This window comes from Phacochoerus africanus, chromosome 9 (assembly GCF_016906955.1).
Source record: "Phacochoerus africanus isolate WHEZ1 chromosome 9, ROS_Pafr_v1, whole genome shotgun sequence".
NCBI lineage: Eukaryota > Metazoa > Chordata > Mammalia > Artiodactyla > Suidae > Phacochoerus > Phacochoerus africanus.
This window is the reverse complement of record NC_062552.1, coordinates 97,118,196-97,140,133: the sequence shown is the minus strand read 5'-3', so window position 1 is coordinate 97,140,133 and position 21,938 is coordinate 97,118,196. Positions and strand designations below refer to the sequence as shown.

Here is a 21,938-nt window from a genome sequence, read left to right as displayed (position 1 = left end):
TATGTTGATAAATAATACAGCAAGGGTTCTCTAGTAACAGACATTTAGATAAAGTTTTTCAAAATTACAAATAATGCTACAATGAATATCCATGTACATACATTTTTGCATCTTTGTGAAACTTGTGGATATATAGGCATTTTGGACCTATCGTTCTAAGTTGCCCTCCAAAAATGTCCAATGTTTAAGTGGTCTATTTCTCCAGACCCTTTCCAACAAAGGACATCACTACACATTCAAGGGATTTAAAAAAAAAATTATAATCCTGTTTTTAATTGCAATTTAAAAAACTATGAACAAAAATTTAGCTGTCTGCCCATAACTGCAAGCCACTTCTTTGAACTCTCAACTTTTCTAGTAGGTCACTGATCTTTGTCTTACCGAAGTGCTTACTGTCTTACAACAAATGGCAAACATAATTAAGTGGCAAAGACTGAAGACTGATCTCCAGTATTCATCTTCTCCTTATTCCTTTTAAAAACAGGACCTGAGGATAATGTGACAAAAAGAATATATATATATATGGCTGGATCACTTTGCTATACACTAGAAATTGACAGAACACTGTAAATCAACTATAATGGAAAAAATAAAAACCACAAAATAAAAAAAATAATTGAAAAAAATAGGACCTTCCCCTTACTGAATTTCAGCTGAGCCTATGTCTATCTGCTTAGAGACACTTCCCAGCCTCTCTAGCAATTAGAAGTTGTCATGTGACTACATATGAGCCCACAGAAGATGAAGTTACAATCTGAAAGATAAAGGCTAGCTGTCTTTGACATTTTTTTAGCCTCCCTCGCCGCCCCTACCTTCATCTTTGAGGGGGGAAATATCAACAACTGGAACAGCCACTTAGGACCAGGTGGGGAAGCCATAGTGGAGGATAAGAGAACCAACCCATCTGCTAGTGACAGCTCTAACAGACTGTTAAGAGGGAAATGTAAACTTCTCTTTTATTTCAGTCACTGAAGGGTGATGAAGGAGGGCAGGTCTCTCATTTAAGAACCTAGCCTATATTCTCACTAAGGTACATACTAAGTAACTTTAATTTAGCGTCTTAATGTTAATGCATATATGTGCATAACTGATTCACTCTGCTGTACACTTGAAACTAACATAACAAAGTAAATCAAATTTACTCCAATAACTTTTTGAAAAAAGAATGTTACTATTAGAAAGCAGTTAATCTAGTGCTTCAATAAATTCTTTATAACAAATCAGATATCTCAACCAGTACCTGTTACCTTTCGTAAAATTCCTAGAGCAGTTCAGGCCTCTAAAACTTTAAAAAGTGAAGTTCCGTTAGTGGCTCAGTGGGTTACAAACCCAACTAGTATCCATGAGGATGCAGGTTTAATCCCTGACCTTGCTCAGTGGGTTCAGGATCCAGCGTTGCCATGAGCTGTGGTGCATGTGGCAGACACAGCTTGGATCCCACATTGCTATGGCTGTTGCATAGGCTGGAAGCTACAGCTTCAATTCAACCCCTAAGTCTGGGAATCTCCATATGCTACAGGTGTGGCCCTAAAAAGCAAAATAATAATAATAATAATGATATGCTACTAGTCCCTCCACATTAACAATGATAAATTTTTGAGCATTTCCAGGAAATGAGGGTCAGAATATATATATTTTACCTAGGTTTATTTTTAATTTTAATATTTGTGGGGATAAAACAGACACTCTCAAACCCTCCTAGATAAAGGGTAAACTGGTACAACCTTTCCATAAAACAATTAAGAGTATACATCAAAATCCCAATAATGTTTATTTCCCCTTGACAAGTGATTGCATTTCCCTATATTTATCCCAAGGAAATAATCACAGCTGCACAGACAGGTCTATGCGAAGGATGTTCAGCAGAGTGTTTATTACAACAGAAAATATCAGGAATCATCTTGAAGACTAACAATGGGATTAGTTAAATGGTTAAATTATAATACATAATGTTAATAATAATAGCAATGATTATTTATATAGTTGATTTACTACTGCTGGGCACTGTTCTAACTGCTTTGCATATTTTAACAGATATAATGCCCACCATAAACCTATGAAGTACTATTATTTCCCCTCTTTGATACATGAGGAAACTGAGGCACAAGGAGAGAAAATAACTTGCCCAGAGTCAAACAGCCATTAAGTAGGAGAGCTTGGATTTGAAGCCAGGAAGTGTGACTCTAGAACCCACTGTTCTAGATTAGCTTTCATGGAGATCTCAGTGATGTTATGCAGTCACTTAAAAACAAGCTAAAGAACAATAACACAAGTAAATAATTCAAATGTGCCACGTGAAAAAATCAAGATGCAAAACTCGGGAGTTCCTGTCGTGGTTCAGTGGTTAACGAATCCGACTAGGAACCAGGAGGTTGTGGGTTTGATCCCTGGCCTTGCTCAGTGGGTTAAGGATCCGGCATTGCCATGAGCTGTGGTGTAGGTTGCAGACGCGGCTCGGATCCCGAATTGCTGTGGCTCTGGCGTAGGCCAGCGGCTACAGCTCCGATTGGACCCCTAGCCTGGGAACCTCCATATGCCGCAGGAGCGGCCCTACAAATGGCAAAAGACAAAAAAAAAAAGATGCAAAACTCATACACTCACACAAAACTCATACAATATGATCCAGTTTCTGTTTTAGGAAAGTATATACATGTGTGCATTAAAAAAGACAGAAAGGAAAGAATTAGGAAATGCTGAGTATCTCTGAGTGATGAGGTTACAAATGACTTAATTTTCTTCATTATACTTTCCAGTATTTCTAAACTTGCACTTTTGTTAAAATTAGAATGTGCGTTTCCCATTCTTATACCAAAAAGTTAAACAGAATATATTCTCCTAAAACTCTTAACACTTCTTCCTTTTAAAGTATTTTTACTGTTTCAATAAAAATAAACGTATCACTTTCACTTATATGTACTTTATATTGCCCTTCTCCCCATAAGGTACAAAAAATAGACTCTGTATTCAAAAACAACAATAAAGGACAAGAGCAAGGTTGTTGCAAAAAAAAGAATATAATTTTTTGTTTAGATGAATGAAAATCATCTACTGTTAACTAAGAGACTAAATATAGACTCAAGAACCCTTAAAGCTGTCTTGACTTTGTATTTATAGTAATAACTACTTAAAGACATAGTCCCAAATGTTTCAGAGTAGTCTATAATACATATAACATCTTTTTTTCTTTTTTGTTTTTTTAGGAACGTACTGGTGGCTTATGGAGGTCCCCAGGCTAGGGGTCCAATTGGAGCTGTAGCTGCCAGCCACAGCCACAGCAACTCGGGATCCAAGCCACGTTTGCGACCTACACCACGGCTCACAGCAACACAGGATCCTTAACCCACTGAGCAAGGCCAGGGATCGAACCCTCAACCTCATAGTTCCTTGTTGGATTCATTTCCACTGTGCCATGAAAGGAATTCCTCATTCATTTATTTTATATACCCAACTCATTCACATAAAATTACCTTACTACTGTTAATTAAAATCACACAGAAAATTAAACCATGAGACAAAAAATATTCTAGTGGAAGAGATTATAAAAACCAGTGTCTCTACCAATTCCTTCAAGTTCAGGTGCAGTTCATTTTTAGAATCTTCTTTGGCCAACATTACATACTATGAAACAAGCAGGTATACACTGTCCACTGATTGTGTGTTCTGTGCTAAGTGATACTAAGCATTCAATTTGGCAGCATTCAACTACCACAGGCCAAGAACTATCAGAAGGCAGTTATACATGAAAGATAAAATCTAAATTTCAAGAGAATATTCTGAATATTGACCATGAGATGCTAAAATCACCTCCAATCAGAAGAAGCTTTTATCTTCAGAACTATCTAGACAGATGATAAGTACATATTCTCAATAATCTGCATGTGGCCCTAGGATGGAACTTCATTATTAAATCTCACTTAGGTTTTTTTGAGCAAATAAAGAATTTTTAGAGGAAAATCACCTATTTCAATTTTTTCTTTGAGAAAAGTTAAAAAATCCAAAATAGATAAAAACTAAGCTTTTTATTTCAGCCAATCTACTACCATATCATCAAAGGACAGTGACACTGAATTTTACACACAAAAATTAACAAGTCCTGCATTCACAGGAACTTGGGGTTAACTCAAGAGAAATGTCAATGGAAGGATATTATTTACTGAATATATTTGCAACTAAAAAAATATTATTTTAAAAATAAGTAAATAAACTGAAGTCTATCTTACTCTCTCAAACACCCTCCTTATAGACTACCTGGTCTCTTTAAATTATAAACTGAAAAGCATTCTAAAATTAAAATGTTTTATTGCCTTCTCATTTTATTTAAAAATCATCAAAGTTTCTAATATATAAATTATCTTAGATGACCATTTTCAACTTTCTAGAAGATTTAATGAAGATGATTATTTTCATCAATATATATATTTTATTACCTCTGTAACTACAGATTTTTATAAAATGGTAGAAGAGTCAATAAATAAATAGCATATAAAGGAGTTCCTGTCATGGCTCAGTGGTTAACAAACCCGACTAGTATCCATGAGGACACGGATTTGATTCCTGGCCTTGCTCAGTGGGTTAAGGATCCGGCATTGCCGTGAGTCGTGGTGCAACGACTCAGATTCTGAGTTGCTGTGGCTGTGGCTATGGCGTAGGCCAGGAGCTACAGCTCGGATTGGACCCCTAGCCTAGGAACCTCCATATGCTGCGGGTAGAGCCCTATCAAGACAAAAAGACAAAAAAAAAATTGCATATGAAATGTCATTATACCTCATCTGGGAACACTATACCATATATCTTTCTAATCGAAGCATCAACTATTCTCTTCATAAATGAAAGAGTTAAAACATAGATAAACAAAATCACGGTAAGCAAATACAATATTTTCAAATGCATATTTTTGGATAACAAGATTTTCTTCTTCATTATATTTACTTAAGTTGCTCTTAATCTGCACTCTGAGCACAAGAAAGCCGAACTGTACAGAGAAAGAGAAAACAAACAAGTATAAAATAATCTCTTTAAGGCACTGCTGAGGTTTTAAACTATACCAGCCCTCTGAGAATTAACTATTTAATAACTTATATTTATAGATATATTAACAGGAAAAGGAAAAAACTTCATAAAAGTTATTTGCTATTAGTATAGAGCCATGATGTCCTCTGAGTACAGCATTTAGAATTAGAGTAAATCCTATTTCAGATGATAGGTATTGACGTAAAATATAGAATACCTCAAAGAAAGACTATACAGTAAAAAGCCACTAGAAACTATCTATGCCTTTTCTGCAGCACAGAGAATTCAAATTAAGGTTTAATCAAAATAAATGTTAAAACTCAACATTTCGCCACATGGTACAAATGCCAAGAAGTAATAAAATTGCCCACATCATTACAAGGACACTAAAGCACGAACATTTATTAATACTTTTAACGAGCTACTATGACAGACACTCAAAAGAAAATGTAAAGTTAAGGGCTGAAAGAAACAGAAAAGTGAAAAAAGCAAGTCAGATTTTCCTTACACAGGGCAAATCCTATAAAAAGTGCTCTTACGCTTAGCTCTGAAACGTAACTATCTTAGGAAAGAACTGCAATCACTGTCACCCATTATCTGCTAAATTAAAGTTTTATATCACCAAGATTATATAAGGCCTGCATACCAAGTTCATCGTGCAAACTGCTGCCGCCTACAGCAGCTGCATTGTCATGTGATGCTTCTAACTGGACACTCCCATTTCTCACCAGCAAGGAGGCACTAGCACTGAGCACTGCAGCCTGGGAAGGGGGACGGGACTGGACTTTGACCTGGGCTGTGGTCTGCTGGCCTTGCTGACCATCTTGAAGGCTAGGAAAAAACATGGGTTGGGGAGACATTACAGGGAAGAAAAGAGAAAACAATAGCTAGAAGTCAATATAGAAAACTAATTTCAAAAAAAAAAAAAAAAACCCACCAAAAAACGTTTCCAATGTAACTTAAGAAAGAACCAACGAATTTTGTAATATACACAGATTATACTACTGGCTTATACATTCTTGTCCTTAGGAATCTGAATCATGATGATGAACAGAGAAAAAATTCAGTATGTATGTAAAGTAACCAATCTGTGACATCTTTCCACCTCAAGTCAACCAAGTTCAAGTACAAGGAAAAAGAAAGCAGCAAAGCAAAGTCACAAGTACATTAAACTTACAAAGGTTGTAGCTGGTCCCCCATAGACAAATCTATTTTTTAGTTCGATATGCACTTGTATTTATAATCTTGATATAATCATTCTAGAATTGTTCTTTCAAATTTTCTGGCATCTCAAATTCACAGTAAAACAAAATTTCTATGCTTTAAAACCAAAAAATCTTTATCAAATGCAACTAAGATGACAAATTTGAATCAAAAGAAAACCACAAACTAGTGAAGAAAATCAGAATAAAAAAGCACTGACTCAAGTGAAACAAAAATGACTGCTGAGATGCTGGAAGAAGTATAATTAATATACGAAGTGTTTCTTCTACAAAAAGGCCTACATATTTCTGAATTAAGGTGACAGGCTTTATATATAAAATATTAGTTAACAATAATTATATTCCCTTAATGAATTTTATTCTTTTACAATTCATATCAAAGTCTGATTACAAGGACCTATCATTTTAGAAAAGCTTAAAAATAATTTGGAAACCAGTAATTTCTCAAGGGATATTAGTCTTTTCTACATTATATAAAAAATTTAAAATACCTACTATTTTGTAATTAAAAATTTATTATTAAAATTATCTGAAATTAAGAAACTGCATTAACTCATTTTATATATTTATTTTAAAACACTATCCTTAGTATAACACTCAAATTTTAATTTCCTTAGTATAGCACTCAAATTTAAACTGAGGAAACTCATGAAAACACTTTTGAGTATAATTATTACGTCATTCTCTACATGACATTAAATGCAACTCTGCACTGTTACTAAAATTATTAGACCTTTTAGGAATTAAAAGAAGAGTGCTACTTACAGTGGTCTTATTCAGTCACTTTATCATTTTCATAAGTTTCAAATTCTTTCTAATCCTTTAAGGTAAATGCAGTGGTTTCTCTGATGTCTATAAAACAACAAACTAATCTGCTGCAGACTGAAAGAGCTGTAATTTGAAGGACAGCTGTCTCTTGAACAAGCGGGAGTTAGGGTGCCAATGCTCCATGGAGTTGCAAATCCACGTATATCTTACAGTGCCCCTCCTTACCCAGGGCTCAGCACTCCAAGTTTCAACCAACCACAGATCATGTCATTCTGCTGTATTTATTACTGAAAAAAATCTATATAAATGGACCTATGGAGTTCAAATCCATATGTTTAAGGGCCAACTGTAACCATGAAAGACCAAGTAGAAAGTACTGCATATATTGCTTAAACCTGTGGTTACAGCAACAGACTATACTCTGGAACTATACTATTACATAGCTACACATAATGAAAGTAACTAAAATTTTAGTTCCTCAGACATGCTAACCATATTTCATGTAGTCTAAGAGCCACATAATATGGTTAGTGGCTGCCATGGCTACCAGACTGGGCAGAAGCTAGTAGTTAGTGTCTCTCGTACTGGTCAGTGCAGATTGCAGAATATTTCCACCATCACAGAAAGTTCTATTAATCACTACTGCCTGAAATATTTGTTTTTTTCAGGGTCCTTTTAGAGCCAATGAAAAGTATATACTCTAAATAAAGCATAGGAATGTCTGCAACATATGAAACAAAGGAGACTGCAAAAAGTTGACTTGTTAATGCTTATCAGCACTCACTTTTTAAATCATAACTATAAAAGTATTCATTTAATAACTTCTTTGGAGTAGAACTAATATACTAAACTATATTTGCATCTTCCACATATATATAATAAGCCTATCTTTGTAAGCTTTCTAAACTTATCCATAAACCTTACCAAAATGATCAAATCTGACAAGGGAGAAAATTCTGAGTAGCTTAAGTACTATAACCCTTCAGATTTAGAAGAGAGAATTTTATAATAATGCATTCAACAAATTTTGCCATCACTTTTTCACATAAAGTCATAAACAAAGGTGCTATAGGGCAGTTAGAGATATTTTAATGTGAATGTATTTGAGAATACACTAATCTTCAACATATCCAAATATATAAAAGGTTTCCTTTTCTTTCTTTATTTTATTTTTTTTGTCTTTTTAGGGCCGCACCCATGGCATATGGAAGTTCCCAGGCTAGGGTTGTAATTGGAACAGCAGTGCCAGCCTACACCACAGCTCACGGCATTGGATCCTTAACCCACTGAGCAGGGCCAGGGATCAAACCTGCATCCTCATGGATACTAGTCGGGTTTGTTACCACTGGGCCACAATAAAAGGTTTTCAAAGTACTAGGCAATGAATGAAAATCAACTCCAGAGTAAAGAAAATTAGCCGAAAACCTATGTGGTTGTAAATGTCAAGTTTTGAACATCAGAGACTAGACATTTAATGTTTATGTCCCTTGAATTTCCATTTTCAAAATCCTTAAATAAGAAAAGAGCCTATTATTTTTGTAGAAATTGCCAGGAAAAGTATTTCTGGAGAGTTATACTTCACCTTAAGCTAACTAATAATTGACAATAATTGATCTTTTTTAAAGTAGCAATTATATATCAAAATTACCAGTTTCAGAAAAGGTAGCAACTGTTTTACAACACAGGAAAAGGTAGAAATTTAGGTCTCTAATGACTATCAGCATTACCGACATGCAATCTAATCAATTAACTTTTCTAATTTAAATGATAGATATAGTTCATCTTGGTCTTTTCCTTCTCTGTACCACTTTTTTAGTATTTGACACATTCTGCCTTAATACTGTTATTTTGTATGTAACTCCCCAACGAAAAAATAAACCCTAACAGTATGATCACATTATTGCTATGAATCTCCAAATTCCAGAGAACACTCGGAAGAGTGTCTTGAGTACAGTATACAAACAACAAATATTTGGTGGATTCATTTCTGAGTCCCACAAAATGATCCCTAGGAATTTCCAATCAAGGATTCAGTTTATTATAATGATCTTATTTGATTACAGATCTTTCAATCTTTTATTTTAAAAATAAATCTAAGAATACAGCAAAGCTTTTTTCCTTTCCCCCAAATGCACTGATTTATTTTCATTTCAGTCCTTAACTAGATTTCTAAAAGGGCACATTTAGGCTGATAAATATGTAACTAACTCTTAGTATTATAAAATTCTTAAATATTCATCTTTGTGTTTATCTCTGGTAACTGGGAAGAACTAACAAGGCCCTCCCTACAGGATAACTTAATGAAAAAAAAAAAAACTTTAAAAAATAATTCAGAAATAGGATATTCTAACAAGCATTAAAAAAACCATGCAAATTCTCTTTGTAAGAAAACTGATTCACTCCCATTTGTTGGAGACATATATTTTTACCAAGCTGCTTTTTAGACTGTTGATTATACTATTCATTAATGTTAAAAATAAGTTAATAGATTTTACTCATATTTAGAGTAACTGCAATAAAGTATTATTGTACCTATTCCATTTCTTTTTAACAAACAAGTTTTACAAGTTTGGCAAAACTGTGCTATCCTATATTTCTGTAAAGATGAGATTATTATTACATAACTCATACTGAGAATTAATACTATACCTGAATATTTTTACAATTAAAAAAGATGATTTCATTAAACTGGTGTTTCTTCTAATTCCTCACAGCTAAACTTTATCTTATTACATCCATAATGAAGTCAGCCTATTTAAGATACATGTCATCTTTGTGCTGGAAATATCATGGAACTATAACAAAATCTACACGCTGACTACTGGAAGACTACTTTCCAAAAATCTAACATGAGCCCTTTACAAATGTTTCACAACATAACCTCATTTGAATGGTGATATATTTAAAACCTATGTAGTTGGCTGGAGTTTAGAACACAGTTCTTTAATATTCCACCAGGCAGGGAAAAAAAAAAAAACTGTCTACATTTGTTTGGTAAGTGGGATATAAAGAATTAAAGGATTTTTAAAGACTAAAAAGTGAAGGTTAAAAAGAAAGATTAAGAAATATCAACATGGAGTGAGAAGGCAAGCAAAGAATATGTCTATGGCAAGTATTATTCAAGAGGTTAGAAAACAAAGTAGAAAAAACAAAATGAAATGCTGAGCTCTTTCTGCAGGTAGGGACTACATCCCAAATAAATCAGCAAAAAAAAAAAAAAGGTTACATCAGGGAGCAAAGGCAATAGAAGCGGAGGGCTCACAAGAGGCCAAGGCTCTTAGGAAAGGTTTTTAGACCAAATGTTTCTTTTCACTGGTTGCCTTCCCATTTTCATATTTTAAATATTGGTTTAACTAATCCATACTCTGTTTTGTAAACTATGTATTATTGTAGGATTAATTAGGAACATGACCTACAAAAGATGAAGTTCCTGATTGTAATGTAAAACACAGAAAAATAATCAAGTCTTAAATCTCAGAGGAATATACAATTTAGCAGTATTTTAAAGAAATAAGGACTTTCCTACTTTCATGAACAAGATTTTAACAAAGGAAGGGATTTACCTATTCCCAACTACCATGCATTCAACAGCAGTTATATCACCAAATGTCCTTCCTTTTGAATTTTAAGTTAAAATATAGAAAAAATAATTTTGGTTCTATTACACAGAGATTAAGAAAAGTATATGCTTTAATAATATATGTATGGCTTGAGCAAGCACATATGGTTTTGTCCATATCAGTATTCTTAAGATAAATTAAAGCACAAGTCTTCTGAATAGGTGGTTTATATTTCTCATTCAAGCCACAAATTTGTCAGATTTGACATAATTGAAAACAAAAAAGTTACTAAGATTTCAATGAAAAATTACTCTCAAGATTATAAATAGATGCTTTTTCAAGAATATTGGAAAAAAATTAAAATATTTTTGTTCAGTATACTATGGAGCTTGAAAAAGTCAAAACAAATATGTGTATATATATATCCAATTGACCTTATTTTACCAAAAATTAAATATTCTAGTTCATGTCATTTACTAGGTCCTGGTGATTAATTTTTAAGCAATGTGAAGCAAAATGTATATTTCAGTGAAATAATAACCAAACTGGTTTGTCAACATTGTTATCTGTTATTCCTCAACAAGCTCCCCACGCGGTCCACATCTGTGCACACTAAACATTGTTCAAGATGTTGGGGAAAGATGTTGCAGTATTAATTTGAAGTAGGATAAAGAATGAAAAGCTGACTTAAAAACTGTATTTACATTTTTATAACAGCCCTAAAATGATCTTTGTGATTTAAAATCAGTGAAATCAAATTTGATCATTTTGTTTAAATAATGCAACATAAGACATGCATAGGGCAACAGGCTTCATGGTCACATGCAGAGACAGCCTAAAGAGCTTACAGGTACAGGAGAGACACTCAAGAAAAAGAACAAAGCTATTTAATAAATGCTTTCTTGGGACTGATAGAACAGGTTAGAAGGTCTGTTACATGCATGCTAAGCTTGGTGGAATTTTAAAATACCATACCTTAGGGGTGGTCCGATGAGCAATGTAGGAGGGGTAGGGTTACTCCCTGCATTGTGCCGGCGCCGTACTGCCTGGCGCCTAAAAGTGCTGCGTTCACGGCGAAATGACACCGCCTCCTCGCTGGGCTGTGCTGCTGCATCAAGACAGACTTAGGTCAAATAGGAGCCTAGGTCAGAGATGTAAAAGCAGCTGAGCCTGTCCTCCCTTGATTCCCCACCCTCAAAGGGAAAAGGCAACTTGACTAACTGTGCCCAATGGTTTTCCTAAGTTCACCATAAACCTATCGTATCAGGGAATACACACAACTTTTTACTAAAGATAATTGTTTCTTTAAAAATAATGTCTCTGATCTATTATTATCTGCCCTCATCACCTTCTCTTCAGCCTCAGTTTCCTATTTTAAGATCTGTGGCAGCAACATGGATGGAACTAGAGACTCTCATACTAAGTGAAGTAAGTCAGAAAGAGAAAGACAAATACCACATGATATCACTCATATCTGGTACCTAATACACAGCACAAACGAACCTTTCCACAGAAAAGTAAATTGGACTTGGAGAATAGGCTTGCGGTTGCTGGGGGGGGGGGGGGGGGGAAGGGAGTGGGAGGGATTGGCAGCTTGGGCTTAATGGATGCAAAATACTGCTCTTGGAATGATTTACAATGAGATCCTGCCATGTAGCACTGAGAACTATGTCTAGATACTTACATCACAGTGCGACAATGGGAGAAAAAATTATGTATCCATATATGTGTAATTGGGTCCCCATGCTGTACAGCAGTGGGAGGGGGGGAGAAATATCTCTGTTTTTTTTTTTTTAATTTTTTTGTCTTTTTAGGGCCACTCCCGCGGCATATGGAGGTTCCTAGGCTAGGGGTCAAATCAGAGCTGTAGCCACTGGCCTACGTCATAGCCACTGTAACACCAGATCCAAGCCGCATCTGCAACCTATACCACAGCTCAGTGAAATGCCAGATCCTTAACCCACTGAGCAAGGCCAGGAATTGAATGTGCATCCTCAGGAATACTAATAAGATTTATTTCAGCTGAGCCACGATGGGAACTCCAGATCTCCAGGGTTTTAAATCTTTTTTTAAAAGTCTCAGTTATTTGGTCCCATATTCCTCCAATAGCCCTTTAAGTCAGTTTTAGAAGTACTGTATGTTAATTTGTCAGTTCCGATTAATAGCAAAAGGGTGTTAGTTTCCTCCTTTAGGAAGGCAGTAAAAACAGCAGCGATGGTACTTGTGTTGACAGGAGTAAGGCAGTATTTCTCACACTACCTGTGCCACATTGTGGCAGCATTAGGTGACACCAATGACTGCTAGGCTGCACAAGTAGAATTCTTTAAATTTTCAATTCAAGATACCAGGAGTATGTGTTAACTGTAGAGCAGTTTGCTGCCATCAAACTTTATTCAACTCTACACCCCTGCACCAGTCCTCTCAACACTAGGAAGCAAGAATCAGCAAAAAAAAAAGAGGCAAGTTTAGAAACCCACAGCTTAATCTAAAATCAGTAAAGTACAAACCCCAAAAACCCAAATATATGACTGAGAAAAACACAACGTCTTAACAGTATTATGTAAAATGTTACAAAAACCATACTAATTGACTGATTTGAGTTTCTAAAACACAGTGCAAAATATTTATCTATTTGAATCTAAAACAATTACTGCTTCCTATAGTGATCTATTTTAAGAATCATTTTGAGTGTGAGAAAGTGTCCTTTAAATATGAATAAAGACAAAATAACTTAGTGCAGAAAACATTTTTTCCAAACAAATGAAAACAGCTTTTTTTTTCTTTAGCAACTATGAAATGGATTATAAAATCAAGAATGGTGTATTTGGATTTCAGTTCTATCACAAGCCTTTTTGACACTTTAAAAGCATTAGTAATTCTCATCATTATTCTGCTTAGCAACAGCCATTTCCATCCATTTAAATGTTGATTTTAGCATTCTTTTAAATGTTTACATCTTTATCCTCTCCCTGGGCTGCCCCAGTTAACACTCTTTGTGTAATTAATCTATTATAATTAAGAATATATGGATTACCCCCAGAAGGCATGGCCTTTGCTGTCTTTAAACACTGTTTTCTTTTATTAAAGGAATGATATGCACAGAATTATTTCATCCCCTTGGCAAGCTTCTGCCAGTAAGAAGCATTAAGTCACAAAACACAGGAAAACAATTTACATTACTTCTTTCTTGTTCAGCTCATGCACTCAAGTAACATTCTAAAGCTAGACAACTAAAGCAGAATTAGGCTTTGGGGCTTTGAATTCAAATCAAACTTGACTCCTGGAGCTAACATTTCTTTTCTTTCTCCAGTTTTATTGCGATATGATGAAAATTCCTTTAAATGTGAAAAGGCTGTTAGTTGTGATGTAAAAGCTTCCTTCAGTGTGCAAAAATTATATATGACCTACAAAAACAATACTGTTTAAATCTGGTTATTTAGAATGCTGTCCAACATGGTAGCCACTAGCCATATGTGGCTGTTTAAACTTAATTAAAATTAAAGAAAATGAAAAGTTGAGTTTACCAGATCCATGAACCGTACCTCAAGTGCTCAACAGCCTGTGGCTAGAGACTACCGCTGTGAACAGCACACATAAAGAACATTTCCATCGCCACAGAAAGCTGTATGGGACAGCGCTGATCTAGAAGGTCAAGGATGCTTTTTTATCACCACAATCCACAATGCATATTATGCGCTTTGCCTATTCCTGACAACTAAAACCTCAGTAAAGGAAAGTCTCCAGCATTGCCACTAAGAAGAACATATCATATTGACAGGGTGGTCACTGGATGAAGGATAAAACAAAGCAAAGCAAACAAACCACCTGAAAGGAGAAGTGAAAGATTAGATAGTGACTCATGTACTTCTTAACGGTTCTTAGACATCAGTAAGGTTAGTCTGGGTTACAGAATTTTAAATTACTCTTTTAAACCTCAATCCAAGGTTTATTTTTTGAAATCATATTGAAGATTTCTATTTTATTGCTGCAATAAACTACTGCTCAATTTACAGATCAATTCACTGCTTTTTAGAAACTTTCAAACACTATCTAGTTTCAGATATTTTATTTCAACCAAAATAAAAGAGTAAAATTTACCCAGACACATCTGATAGAGAATAACTTAATTCATAAACGGTAGTAAAATTATTCAGACGGATGTGGAAAAGAGCAATATGTGATCACTGAAAACTGAGAATGGGAAAAGGGAAATACAAAAACGTTTTCTTTGCTATTTTCGTTCTACTAAAGACTTAATGGGGTTGCTTAATTTTAAATAAAAGCTAGTTGATTCCATAGCATTAGGTCAAAAAGACAACTATAATGTCCATTTATAGTCAAAATGTTCTCTTGGCTTCTTCAGAAAACACATTTCTTTGCTATTAATATACCATTTATATTTTGTTATCTGCAAAAGAGCTATTAACACCATTTTTCTTAATAAAACAGCTTTAGAAACATTTGCAGGATAAAAATTTAGACATCTACTATACAACATATTAAAATAGTTATGATTACTGCCTATGATGTCCTCTGTAATATTCAGGACATAAATATTGAATGATAAAGAATATTTAATGTTTACTATATAGCATGACTTTAACAGTAGATAGGATCAGCCATTCAAATGAAAATGCTATGCTATCATTTATGGTCACAGCAGGCATAACTAAATGCCTCCCTCCCCCACCGGGAATGTGCTACTTATACAGAACATCTCCATTTAGAGCAGATTCCAGTGGGGGTCCAGTTCTATTGGAGCCAAGCCCCCCCCCCCCAAAAAAAGTCTACAGCTTAAAATAATTTGCTATAAGCATATTCAGTCACATAAATTATAGCCTTACATGATCAAACTTCACTTCTACAATCCAATTGCAAAAAACTTTTTGTATCCTTTAACTTTTTAAGAGAAAAACAACTACGACAACAACAACAATCTTTTTAGCTAGGTAACCAGAAAGGAGAGAGAAAAATAATTTAAACCTGGTTTTGAAGTTGACATACTGACATTACTTAAAACTCAGTATCCTTTGGCAAAAAAAAAAAAAAAATGGAATTAACTAGTGTAAAAATAAGAGTATAAAATGCAAACAGTAAAAATTTAGCACTACAGGTACAACTAAATTTTATGCATGTGTAGGTAAAGGAGAAGAAAAGTCACAAACATTCCAATGACTCAAAAACCATGAATTACAAGGTAGAAATAAAATACTTTCAAGGACATATATTTAGATAAGTGAATTTTTAAATATTTTTAAAAATTATGAGTCTTGGTTTTCTAATTTTTCTGTGTTAAAAAGCTTCAAGAGACAATTTTGATCACAGTAAGTCTGAGAGAGAACTTCAGATAATTTAGCTCTTTACTTCTAGATTAGTGATACAATCATTAAATTCAAACATTTACTGAGTGCCTAAGGATAATTCATGTAGAAGGCACAGATACCCTAAGACATTTTAGAGATGTCTCAGGATCTCTAAGAGGGTCTCATCTATTCCCAAAGATCACAAGAAAACAAAATATACACCAAAATATACACACCTCCCACCTAAGGAGTTAAATCCCATTTTGTCTTAACAAGTTAAGCAAAACTCCACGCATTCTACACTGAATTATTTTAATGCATTATTTTTTAAAATGGGGGTACTAAAACAACAAGACTACCAGTTTGTTTTACTCCATGAATGAAAACAAGGAAAGCATTAAAGGCACTAACACACTTTCAGGATGACTGCGATACACAAAGGAGTACAATTTGGTGAGGGAGGAGGTGAGAGTTGTTTATATCTCAAAAATGTAAAGTTATGAGCAAAAATACGGTATAGAAAAAGACGCTATTTAAAAATGATGTGGGAGTTCCCGTCATGGCGCAGTGGTTAACGAATCCGACTAGGAACCAGGAGGTTGCGGGTTCGGTCCCTGCCCTTGCTCAGCGGGTTAACGATCCGGCATTGCCGTGAGCTGTGGTGTAGGTTGCAGACGCGGCTCAGATCCTGCGTTGCTGTGGCTCTGGCGTAGGCCGGTGGCTACAGCTCCGATTGGACCCCTAGCCTGGGAACCTCCATATGCCGAGGGAGCAGCCCAAGAAATATCAAAAAGACTAAAAAAAAAAAAAGATGTGAAGCATGGAGCTCCTGCTGTGGCACTAGGGGACTGGTGGCATCTCTGCAGCACCAGGATGCAGGTTTGATCTCGGACCCAGCACAGTGAGTTGAAGGATATGGCATTACTACGGCTGTGCCAAAGGTCTCAGCTTGGCTCAGTTTCAACCCCTGGCTCGGGAACTCCATATGCCACAAGGTGGCCGAAAAAGGGAAAAAAAGGGGGGGTGGGGGGAAGATATAATCATCATTTCTAAACATTGTAATTAATTACCTTTAATTTTCTAGAAAGATAGTCATACTCGAATATAATGGCATAGTGACATTCCATTCCAGTGCTATGTCCCTCATTTTATGGGTGAAAAAGAAGTCAAGAAATAGAGAGGTTAAAACGTGTCCATTCTTAGTAAATGAGAGAATTTGGGATTTTAAGTTTCACTGTCAGATGCCAGAGTGTCCAGTTATGCTCTACGGACACTCAACTCTTTCTTAAGGCTTTCTGTTTCCAGATACATCGATCAGAGTCCTAAGTTTCTATTTCATTGTGTATGTTATTAGATGTGACATATTTATGTGACTCTCTGCAAAAGTAGCACAATGAATTGTATATACTTTGTCAATGAAACCTGATAACTGATTAAAAATAACAACAAAAAAGGATATAATTGTTAGGTCTCTGAAATGGGGGACTAATCTTACTATTCTTTTTCACTCAAATAGCTTAATGGTTTGTTTGGTATATTGCTAAGTATTTGATGCTTAATTAACACATCAGCACCATCATCCTTCCAATTAATGCAAATGATATTAACATATTTATTATAAATATTGAAGCCTTTATAATATAGATTATGGGAGGACTGAACAGAAATATTCAGCTTGCCTTTGGGTTTAATATTTTTTGTAGGCTGACTGCCATGATGACTAACATGCTGTAACTATGCTGTTACACATTAAATATCATGGAAATGTGAAAGGAAAATGATGTGACTCATACAGCTGACTGCTTAGTGAAAGGATTCATAAGTAATATGTTACTTTCTAGTTGTTATACAGCGCTATGGCTGGCCTCCTGTGACATTTCAATTGCTATTAAATGAATTAATAAAAACAGAAGAAACTCTCAGGGGGCCATGTCTATTGTAGGAAAAAAGGAGTAAATCTGTGAAGATCATGAAAATTAAAATGTGTGTGTTGGTACCACAAATAGATCAGAAGCAAGCTGCTGAAGCAAACACTTTACAGAAAAAGAACAAAGTATGAAACATATATAATATCAGAAAATTAAAAGATACATGCAAACATTCTGAAATATTCTTCAAGGTAAAAATTACTTAGGAATAAAGTTACTAGGAGTTCCTGTCATGGCTCAGCAGAAATGAATCCGACCAGGAACCAGGAGGTTGCGGGCTCAATCCCAGGACTAGCTCAGTGGGTTAAGGATCTGCTCAGCGGTATAGGTTGCAGACTCGGCTCAGATCTGGCATTGCTGTTGCTGTGGCTGTGGTGTAGGCTGGCAGCTGTAGCTCCAATTAGACCCCTGGCCTGGGAACCTCCACGCGCCTCAGGTGCAGCCCTAAAAGGCAAAAAGAATAAAGTTACTAGGAGTTTCCCTGTGGTGCACTAGGTTAAGGATATGGTATTGTTTTGCTGTAGCTGTGGTGTAGGCCGGCGGCTATAGCTCTGACTAGAGCCCTAGCCTGGGAACCTCCCTATGCCATGGGTGCAGCCCTAGCAAAGACAAAAACACAAAGAGACAAAAAAAAAAAAAAAAAAAAAAGGATATGGCATTGTCACTGAAGTGCTTCCGGTCGCTACTGTGGCCTGGGGTCAATCCCTGCCCAGAAACTTTCATATGACACGGTACAGTGAAAAAAAAAAAAAAAAAAAAAGAATAAAGTTACTAACGAAGAACTAAATGTTCAAATGATTTTGCAAAAAAAAATTTTAAAGGGAATATTTGTCTAGGCATAAAATCCATTTTAACCTAAACATCTTTTCTCTTTCTTACTTTCCACGTCAGTCAAGAACAATGCTGCTAATATCAGCATGAAAAGATTTTGTTCTAATATACAAACAAATGTTTATAAACAGCATTTTCCAGGAGGCCAAAGAACAAGAAATCTACTGCACAATTTCTAAGCACTCGTTCTGAATTAAAATAATTCCCATCTATGAAAACACTTTAAGGGACTACTCTATTTTTTGATATATAAACCAACAAAATTATTAGCTGTATCTCAAGTTAGAGAATTTGCATATTCTTACGATACTTTCCATAATCCCAAGCAGCCAAACAAATACAGCTGGGCAGAAGAAGTTAAAGATACTCTGGAGTCATTAGCACAAGGAACAGTTCTAAAAGATACAGTGTGAGGATGACTTACTTTCATAGAGGGTCCCTAATCATTTTAATCCTTTGTGAATGGTCTGATAGACCCTCTCTCCAGGAAAACTGCATTCAGAAACCATTTTGAATATATTTTCAGGAGAGGCACTTAATAAGGGGTCATTAGGGAATGGTATATATTTGAAGTAACATTTGAAAAAGAGAACTTGCTTAGAAATGATTAAAAGGCATCATTATCTTAAGTTTTCACAACAAATCTACATACAAAGCACTTTAATACATGGAAGCTTATTACAGTCTGATCGTTAACTGTGAGACAGGCCTAAACTGTTTTACAATGGAGGAAATAATTATAACTGTTTTACAATTGAGGAAACTGAAACACAGGTTTAAGGGCTTGCCAGACTATCTAGCTAGTAACTAGAGGTGGTACTGAAATGTCACTGATTCCTTATCCAGAACTTTACTGTTGCTAGAAAGAATGGGCTGATTTTGGGAATTTGATACATAAACTCTTATTTGCCTCATCAATAAAACATCTCTTATCTTGATATTGTTTTAAGAGAAGACCACTTCTTCAAGTAACTGAAGCACCCAAACCTGTTTACTACATTTAATGAGCATTCTTCTATGCAGTTTTATACACCTAAGCTTTTTTCTGAGTAGGGACTAAATGGAATATGATCTTTCCTTAATGAATCTGGGCCAGCCACATATATATTTATCAGTGCATTATACTGTAATCAGCATTAAGTTATGACACCATGACGTCGTTGGACATATTATAATAAAAGAAATAGTGCATTTAATGACCCTCCCATTGTGGTTTTTGCACTGGTTTGTATTATTCTAGCTTCTATAGAGTTAGCAGTGTATTTCTTCTGCTGTCATCACTTCAGCCTCTATAAACACCCCTCCCTTTCTACTAATTTCCTTCTTCTAACTTACCATGTAAATTGGGAAATTAGAAGATTAAGTTCATTAGAATTCAGCGTCCCTTTATTTAGTAAAATTCACATATTCTTGTCTGTTCAGTGGTCTGTGTCTTTTCTTTCAATGATATTTGGGATCAAAATAACCAACCTTCAATTTACAGATATGGTACAAACTTTCATAAGCTGTTTATCAAGAAAATTTGGTTTTACTTTAAATAGAGTGATTTCTCTTAACAAAAGACTATCTTTGGTTGCCAACACAAAAATATTATAACATGATCCTATTTCATGCTTACCAAATAATCACCCAAATATTACATTTAAAATAATTTTCTCAAATAAAAAAACAGAGGTTAAGAAATTTCAGGGAAAAATACAAAGAAAAATACAGTGAATATAATAAAACTTTCCATTCTGATTGTTCTCTATAATCTGTTGAATCATGTAGTATATAAGTTTAAGTGACCCAAAAGAAAACAGGCTACTTTTCTACTGTGTATAACTTATCCAGATATTTTTATTCTTAAAATATTAGGCATGAGTTATTAAAGATATGCTGTACAATTATAAAAGGAAATTAACTGCAAAACCAAGAGATCAACAGCAGAAAATGCCTGAGAAGGTAAGCAGCTTTTCCCAGAGTCACAACTACAGTGAGCCCACATACTAACAAGGGTGTATGACTCCATGTCATTGCATTAGATAACCTCCTATTTCCAAATACTTTAGTACTTGGAAGTACATTTTCTAAGTTCCATCTTTCCACATGATCAACCCATTCAGCTTAAAGATAAGACAAAAAGAAATCAGAGAACTCATCAACACATCCAAATTCATTAGGATAAACTCTTATTTATAGTTTATGTATAGGCATATGAATGGTCAACCAGTATCCTCTACTGTGTTCACCCGTTTCGGGAGTAGAGTATGTAAAGCAGAATAGATGACAAAGAAAAATTTCTCCTGGACTGTCAAAAAGGACTAACAATTAAGGCTAATATAGCTAATATTACAAGGTACTTGAGATTCTATACAATTTTTAAATAATGAAAACCAAAATACATCCCCTCCCACTACCTCTAATCTTCCCCAAAACTCACATAAGACCCTAATAAAATGTGATGAAAACCAGCTAAATATAAATCAAATACATTTAAGCAGTCTCGTTTTGCTCTTATGTTTATTCTAAACACAATGAATCTCAAATAAAAAGAGCCCCAACAATTCCCTCCTTCGGCAAAAAATGTTTTAACAGCCCACAGATGATTACATTTATTCCAACAAAATGCATGGAAATTTTTAGTTTATTATTTGTTTCTTATTAATAGCCAATGGCTTGTTTTTTAAAAATAAGAACACATCAAAAGAAAACAAAAGCTGTAATCTGAAAAAATGAGGGCTCATATTAGTCAAAGATCTGCACTGAGAAGCAAATAAGACCTTCCATATAACTTTTCCTAAAAAGCAGAAAACTCCACATTCCCTATGAAAAAGAAATGACATTTTAAATACAAAGACATAAGATTTACTAAAATTCTAACACACATTTTAGTATTTACATTTCAGTATTATTTAGAACGGCAATATTTTTCTATCATTGCAGGTTCACTCTTAAAACTTATTTGAACAATTTTAATAAAAACTAAGCTATAATTTAAACCAATGGTTTCATATACATTGTGAACATATCTTATGTGATTTGTAAGAGAAACCACTAAAAGCATTTCAGGCCTTTTATTAAAAAAAAAAAGTAAAGACATTCACATCAAAGACTCAAGAAAATTTAATTACTATATTGTTACCAAATGGTTATAATCACTTCAGATATAATTAGTTCTCAATATTTTAGGTTTGACAGACTAGCATCTTCCTCAGGTACCAAATACCAAAGATCACTTTTTTACATTCCCACTAAAAATTAATCTTTGTTAGAAACTACACCAGAAGAAACAACAGAATGTTCACATTATGGACTTTAAAAACACTATGGGTG

General features: G+C 34.7%; 1 protein-coding gene across 7 annotated transcripts in view; it reads right to left on the bottom strand.

The window, feature by feature from the left end:
- Positions 1-21,938, bottom strand: part of PCNX1 (pecanex 1) — a 172,573-nt gene that overhangs the window by 79,562 nt on the left and 71,073 nt on the right. For 4 of the 7 annotated variants that reach the window (XM_047796813.1, XM_047796818.1, XM_047796815.1 and 1 more), the window contains exons 7-8: positions 11,537-11,669; positions 5,657-5,841 (exon numbers count right to left, since the gene is read on the bottom strand). The exons of 2 other annotated variants lie outside the window; for them this stretch is intronic. In XM_047796813.1, the coding sequence (XP_047652769.1) occupies positions 5,657-5,841; positions 11,537-11,669 (318 nt within the window). The remainder of the gene's footprint in view (positions 1-5,656; positions 5,842-11,536; positions 11,670-21,938) is intronic. One more of the 7 variants, XM_047796814.1, reaches the window with a different exon arrangement.